This window comes from Cyprinodon variegatus, unplaced genomic scaffold, assembly GCF_000732505.1.
Source record: "Cyprinodon variegatus isolate N-32 unplaced genomic scaffold, C_variegatus-1.0 Scaffold849, whole genome shotgun sequence".
Classification (NCBI taxonomy): domain Eukaryota; kingdom Metazoa; phylum Chordata; class Actinopteri; order Cyprinodontiformes; family Cyprinodontidae; genus Cyprinodon; species Cyprinodon variegatus.
The window spans coordinates 82,225-90,261 of NW_015151302.1; the positions used below are offsets into that span (position 1 = coordinate 82,225).

At 39.9% G+C, this 8,037-nt stretch overlaps 1 protein-coding gene across 1 annotated transcript in view; it reads right to left on the reverse strand.

Moving 5' to 3' along the window:
• slc7a10 (solute carrier family 7 (neutral amino acid transporter light chain, asc system), member 10) overlaps positions 1–8,037 on the reverse strand; it is a 29,100-nt gene that overhangs the window by 11,476 nt on the left and 9,587 nt on the right. Inside the window, 2 exon segments of the mRNA XM_015397272.1 lie at positions 5,112–5,263; positions 5,861–6,065. Of these exon segments, the coding sequence (XP_015252758.1) occupies positions 5,112–5,263; positions 5,861–6,065 (357 nt within the window).

Genomic DNA, 8,037 nt, shown 5'->3' on the forward strand with positions numbered 1-8,037 from the left:
TTTTTTCCTGTCTCTTGAGTGTTTCTGCATGTGGGTTAGAAGATTAGACCCCAACATGACAGACAGAGGAGGATGAAGGCCAAACGGTCTTTTTATTGTGGCAATCCGGAGCACGAGCACTGTATTGCCTCCTGTGGCCACAGAAGTAAGAAGAAGGTCCCTGGGAAGGTCCTTTAGTGTATAAAGACCCATCCATTGTTGAAAACCTTCACCCCATTCTTATTTCAGCAACTCTGCCTAAATAAGGTTTCTAAGCGATCTCTCTGGACTTTTTTATAACAGTGTCATCTAGAGATTTTATCTCTAGAGAGACACATTGAGGCCACCGCATTGGACAGCAGAGCACTTCTCCAAATCACCCAACATGTCCTGGCCATTATGACTAATCCTCTTAGGTAACCACCGTAATAAGATTGCATTGTTTAATTTCTCTTCCTTTTAGATTTTAAAGATTGACAACCCTCAGATGAACTATAGAAATACTTTTATTGAGGCCAGGTCCTCTGACTGCCTCTCAACTTGTCTTCATTCTGTCATTCCTCAGACTAACCATTACGACATTTACACCTTTATTTATTCTCAGGTTCTGAGAGCTAGATGCCAACGTCCTTGAAGACCTTGGACAGGTATTTAACAAAAGCATGGCCTGATTACTTCCACCCCATCACTCTTACAATTGCACAATTAACATTATTTCACATGCACCTCTATTTCACCATGTTTAATACAACATCTCAATCCATGAACAAGAATCAATGAGAAAATGAATCCCTAGCTGCAAGGAGTGTCTGTCTGTCTTCCTATCCTCTCAGTGTATTCTCATTATCAGTTCGTACGAAATCGTACGAAAAGTTATGCACCGTAATTTCGTACGTGTTTTTCGTCGTAGTTCGTCGTATTTTTACGTCTTGCCTCGAGACAAGATATCCTTGCGCATGCGCATCTTACGCACCATTCAATAGCATAGAATTTAACATACAATTAACCCTAACCCTGACCCTAACCCTAAGATACAAAACAGCAAGCAACCTAGTGAGAGACATCAAGAAGTATTTATTGCACTGTTTTTCCCAGTTTTACGTCCGTCCGCGGATCTGCTTTTTTCGTCTGTCTGGCTGCGTATGCGCACTGATCTGTTTTTTCGAGGAAAAACGTCCAAAACGTACGAAATACTGTTCATAACTTTTCGTAGGATTTCATACGAACTGATAATGAGAATATGTTGATCCTCTAGGGGCAGATTTCCTCTCTATCACAAAAAAAGATGGAACCCTACAACCTTGCATTGATTATCTTGGTCTCAACCAAAAAAAACAATAAAAAAAATGCTATCATCATCACTTATCCGTCAGGGAGATGAGAGTATAACAGATTTCTAGACTCCATTAGGACATTTTCAATACTTAGTTATTCCATATGGTCTCTACAAAGCTCCATCAAGTTTTCAGGCACTCACTAATGTTATTCCCCAGATATTTCATAAACATCTTTGTTTTTGTTTTAAAAGCTCAGTTGTAGAGTGGTCAACAGCACCACATTACTGGGGGTGCAGATCACAGACAACCTCACCTGGCCTGTAGAAACCCCCTCCCTGGTCAAAAGAGCACTAAAGTGCATGTACTTCCTTCAGAGGATGAGGAGAGCCCACCTGCCCCCACCCTCCTCACCACCTTCTACAGAAGCACCATAGAGAGCATTCTGACCAGCTCTCTCACTGTGTGGTGTGGAGGCTGCAGCCCCTCAGACTGTAAGAAGGTTAGAAGAGTGGTGAGAACAGCAGAGAAGATAATCTGGGCTCCTCTTGTCTCCATAAAAGACATTTCATCCCAGCGCTTCATGTCCCATGCCTGTAACATTAATAATGACCCCTCACACCCCCACCCCGGACTGTTCTCTCTGCTGCCCTCTGGAAAGAGGCTTCGCAGGTCCAGCAGATTCCAGAACAGTTTCTTCCTACTTCCGTCAGACAGCTGAACTGTTGAAAAAACTCTAAATCATGTCACAGACTCTGCATCACACTAATGAAATCACACTTGCTCAAAATTTCTTGACGTATGGTATTTCCCATATGTTGATGTCTGCATGCGTGCTTCAGCGTGCTCATAACCTAAAAAAAATTACCCATAACTTATCCAACGTATGCCAGCATTTTCGCCAGATTTTTTGTACGTCAGGAATGCGCTAGGTAATCGTCAAGGTGTGACAGGGGCTTTAGGACCAACCAACGAGCAGCTACTGATGTTGTAATTTTTGATTGAAGTGTCTTTCAGTTCAATGCTTTTGTGATTGTTCCAAGTTACTCTTTAGTTGTTTTTCTTTCTGATGAATGCTGCCAAATATGAGACTCAATTTTTCCAATTTGAATATTAAATGCAAAATGATCTCACAAAGATAAAATCTTTAGATCAAGATATAGTCACATTGGTGTGGATCAATCTTATTCCCAATAATAGCCAATCAGTATGTTAAAAGTAGTCATCATAAGGAGTTATTTAAGGTCTGCACAACAATCGGTTGGAGCACTGCTTTGTGATCGTCAGACGCAGGATGTGGCTCTAACTGGGAGCTGTGGCAGCAGCAGCTAAAGCCAGTTGCTACTGAAGGCAGGAATGTGGGAAACAGCAAAGTGAGGGAAGGCTGGATTGTTTCACCTCGTCCATCATTGTCAGCAGCATTGTCCAGCTTGCGCTCACGGTGGCCTTGCTTTAAAAAAAAAAAAAAAAAGAGCCATCAGTTCCATAAAACAGAACAACTTCCGCTGTGAGGTGAAAAATCCCCTCCGAACATGTCAGTTGCCTTTGTTACTCTTCAAAGAAAAGGAGAAAAGTTCACAACTCAAGACTTAGTAAAAAAAAGAATCAGCCACAAGGCTTCCTGGACTCCTGTCATAAAACATTAATGACAAGATCTCAGACAAGAGAATATTTGCTCATTTTCTGGCTAAAATATAATGTGGAAAACCACAGCCTGTACTCCACAGCAATTAAGCAGTTATGCTCTGTTGGTGTTTAGCTACAGGAAGAGATGCTGGAATAAACAACCATTATGCGGAAATATTAATTCAGTTTCTTAATACAGCAGCCATCCCTAATGTTTGGGACCAAATAGATCTGCTAGTTTTATGCATAGTAAGTAGAAAAAGACAGATGCCTTCCAAAGGAGACTGTGCAGAACAGGCAGCTATGATGCATTTTTGTATCATATGCAGTTCTTTGCTGTGGATGCAGACACTTCCCTTTGATTTTAAACACAAACAACTATAAACAGTCTGGCATCATATCACATAAAATCCTAATTTTTGGACACTTCAGAAATCTCTGTTGGAGATTCAATGAATTCAATCTACATAGTAAGTAGAACATCCTACACTTGGAGAGAGCTTGACTGCAACACGGCAGGTTGCGAGACTATAGGGAAATAGAGCAAGAGCAGGAGTGTTAGATGTAATTGGGGGTTAAAGTTGTCTTTTGGTGGTTATTGCATCAACAAATGTGTTGTAAACCCCTTGAATTATGTAACACATATTATGCATTATTTAATAAGGCCATTAAAATCGGACAATAATGACATTTTGTGATAAATTAATCAAAATGTAATACATTAAAGCATTTTGTAATCATTTATACCAAATTGTGCAATTCCATGATTAAATCCTGCTTGGGTTCTCAAAGGTACAAGGTTGCTTCTCCTAAACAAACCTAGATTAAGTAGCTCAGACTGTCCTGGGCTAGTTTCCAAGTCACTGGTGACACGATGTCTTTTCTCCAAGAAGCTTTAAATTCAATGACCTGTATGGTAAATTCTAAATATTTTATTCTACAGATCTTTCTTAGTTCTTTTTAGTTTTTGTGTAAAATGCTCTGAGCAACACTGCTTTAGTTATTTTACTCCACGAGGTGTTCTGGTGTCCACACATCGAAGAAAGATGTTTACCTGATGCTACTGCCTCGGAACTAAATCACCAAATATAGGGCGTTATTAAACAGAATTTCTTTTTTTTTCTAAAATTATTGGTAGCCTCTAGTATTTTATTATTTTTTAAAGCAGGCAGACAGGAGGGAGGATTGCGATTAGAGTGAAGCTAAGGACATGCAGCAAAGGTCACCAGACTCAAACCTGTGACGGCCACGACGAGGACCATAGCCTCTGAACATGGGTCATGCACTTAAACCCTGCAACACCGATGCAGAATTTCAAAGGCCTAAATATTAAGAATCCAAAACACAACATTTATCAGAAATACACTGCTAAAAAAAATTAAAGGAACACTTTGAAAAACATCAGATCTCAGAAGGGGAAAAAAATCATGCTGTTTATTGATACTGATATGGACTGGGTGATGTGTTAGGAACAAAAGGATGCCACGTCATTTGATGGAAATTAAAATTATCAACCTATAGACGGCTGAATTCAAAGACACCCCAAAAATTACAGTGAAAAAATGATGCAGCAGGCTACTCCATTTTGCTGAAATTTCATTACAGCAACTCAAAATGGTATTCAGTAATTTGTATGGCCCCCTTGTGCGTGTATGCATGCCTGACAACGTTGGGGCATGCTCCTAATGAGACGACGGATGGCGTAATGGGGTATCTCCTCCCAGATCTGGACCAGGGCATCACTGAGCTCTTGACAGTCTGAGGTGCAACCTCGCGGCATCGGATGGATCGAAACATAATGTCCCAGAGATGTTTTATTGGATTTAGGTCAGGCAAGCGTGGGGGCAAATCAATGGTATCAATTCCTTCATCCTCCAGGAAATGCCTGCATACTCTCGCCACATGCATTGTGGTGCACCAGGAGGAACCCAGGACCTACTGCACCAGCATAGGGTCTGACAATGGGTGCAAGGATTTCATCCCGACACCTAGTGTCAAGGTGCTGATTGTCCTTGCAATCACACAATATGAGACCCCTAACCCCTACTTCTCTCTGAAGGTGTTTTTAACTTATCATCACCATAATGGATGCAATCTTTTACCAGCATAGCAATGTGCCTGTACACATTTGATTTGTCCTTCTCTTGTTGCCACCATTGTTAAAGTCTCAGCAGTAGTTGTTCTAGTAGATACAAATCGATTAAGCATCTAAAAAAAAAAAAAAATACTCACAAAGGCAAACTGCAGACAAAAGTCGTGTTGCCATGTATGGAGGAGCACAATTTTGGAAGACAGGCTGCAGCACATAGCTGGAGAAAGTCAGAGCAATGACAGCGAGGGTGGTTGGGTACATGATGAGGACTGCGCTCCACAGCAACAGAAACCTGAAGGAAACAGAAAACCAGAGACATGGCACAGCTTCTAAAAACTCACCAAACTTCTGAATGGAACGAATAAGATTTGCAGCTGTAATAGATCCAAACAAACATACCCTATTTCCCAACATAAAAGGACACAAAGTAATAGAATTCACATTAAATGATTTGTCTGTTTAGATCATAGGACAGGGTAAAAAGTTGTCTTTTTGTTGCAGGTTCAGGCATTGAAATGAGATGATTCCAGTTTGGAAAGGTTGTCTCTAAACCCCTGTTCAAAAAGGAAAGGACCTTTAAACATTTTAGCAGTCTTAGGGTTTTAAATCTTCTCAGTGGCTTTGTGTCCCAGTTAAGTTCAATCATTCATCAGGTAAGGCATACAGCCTACATGTGAGTTTAGGGAATAGTTCAAGGTTCTAGTATAACCTCAAATTTATCATCTAATTGTAAAAATGAAGAGATATTCCTGATCAATAACCAAATTCCCAACGGTCCACTGTCTTTTGTATTTTCTACATATTGTATCTCTACAAAACATCATGTTTGGAAGTAAAGGTATCATTAAGTCACTTAAAGATAGAGTGAAGTTAAGAAACTTTTACTCACCCTGTCAATCCGCCAAATATTTCCGTCACATAGGAGTAGTCGCCACCAGATTTAGGAATGGTGACGCCCAACTCAGCGTAGCACATCGAGCCTAGAGCAGCAACACAACCTCCTAGTACCCACACCACCAAGGCCAAACCCACTGAACCAGAGTGCTCCAGGACTCCCTTTGGAGAGATGAAGATCCCAGAGCCAATGATGTTTCCTGTGAACAAGGAAAGGGGACACATTTTACTGACATTTCCGTCTCCCATTAAAGTAAATTCTGCACAATAATATCTGTTTCAGGTTTGATACCACATAGTAATGCCAAATGAAAAAAATCCCTAATAATGGGAGTGGTTTTCTTAAAAAAAAACCTTGAATGTTGGATTATTTACAGCAAGCACTTGTGAGACATTACTCTTTTACTGGGATTTAGACTCTGAATAACAACGATCTGGCACTCAAGGATCCTCAGTTCTTTGCTTGTTACGTTGCAGACTCCTTACAAACCAGGCAAACCATGACAACAGAGGTCAGAGTCATCAATAACAGAACAGAGAATCAGAGCACATGTACTGGTGGGAGAACCATTCTTCCCTAAAAAAGAAACAAAAGCATCTCTTCAACACCAGAGGGAAATGTGCACTTTGCATAAAGAGAACATAAATTTTGGCCAGTTAACCAACTTTTAAATGTGCTTCTCCTTGGATGTAATATGGTCCCATTTACTTCCTGGTTGTCTATGTCAGTGTTTTCCAACATTTTTTGTCTTGTGTACCCCTTTAGTCATTTTGTCCTACTATGAGTCACCCTCTCAGTCAAAATTAGTAATGATTGTCCAAAAGTGGAATGTGAATATAACTGAATGTAAAATAAAAAACAATTTTAACTAATCTTTTAATTTGAGCATTTAATTCTTATCATTTTAATAACATAAATATGTTGCCTGGCAGTTAGTAAGGAATTGAAATAAATATAAAATTTTATCATAATATAAACCTGTATTTATAAAAGTGGAGCTCCTCTGAGTAACTACCTTATAATCACCTTTAAAGTTGGGAACAAAATACTGCACAAAATTATAATTAGACTGACTTAATTAGTTTTACATTGTTTCGTCTTTAGTTTTTATTTGTTTCATCAAGACACCTGAGCTGCTTGGATGAGCTCCTATATCTCAGTGTAAAAAACAGCTAATACCAGGCTGTTCTCTTCATCCATTCTGCTGAAGGCTGAAAGTGAACTCAAACATCAGAAAAGCTTACTTTTTGGTCGAAAAAAAGTTTTTTTTTTCAATTGGGTCCGGAAAAAGCAAAACAGATCCCAGCGCTATTTTATTTTACTACCTAAGAAATAAAATATTTTCATGTACCCCTTGCAATACACTCGCAGACCACTAGGGGTGTGCGTAACCCCGGTTAGGAAACACTGAACTATGTCATTCCCTCAGTGAGTTTTTGTGCATCATCTTCTTGTTCTCAGCAGCTAGCTTTTGGACAGCTCTTGGCTCCATGGCCAGTAAGCCTGATAGAATCAATGATATCTGAGTGACCTGATTAGATGTTGGATGGAGCGTTCATCACCTTATTAACCAAATATCAACAAAAGATCTTTGAATTCAGTTCTATGAAGACTGGTCAGTGTAGCTCTACAGTCTGAAACCAGTTTTTATTCAAAATGTTATTTGATTCATGGCAAAAGTTTTATTGGCTTGTTTCAATAGCCCCTTTTTCACAATAAACATACACATCACATTTTGTATATATTTGTGTTTTTTTCCAAACATATTTTTGTGGACCTGCTCGCACCTTATATGCCTTAATACTGCTGCATCAGCGGGTCGCTCAATGTGTGCTGTTGAGTTTAATCATTGTACCCTGTAATGATAAATTATTATATTAAGTGTACTTTAATAGAAAAAAATTTTTTTTATTAGGCCCACATTTGAGAAATTTAAGTTTTGGTGGCCTTAGGATTGCGTCTCTGCTTTTCGCAGATGATGTGGTCCTGTTGGCTTCATCAGGTAGTGATCTGCAGCTCTCGCTGGATCGGTTCGCAGCCGAGTGTGAAGCGGCCGGGATGGGGATCAGTGCCTCCAAATCCGAGGCCATGGTCTTGAGCCGGAAAAGGGTAGAGTGCCTTCTGAACCTCATCTATGGTCATGAACTCTGGGTCATGACGGAAAGAACGAG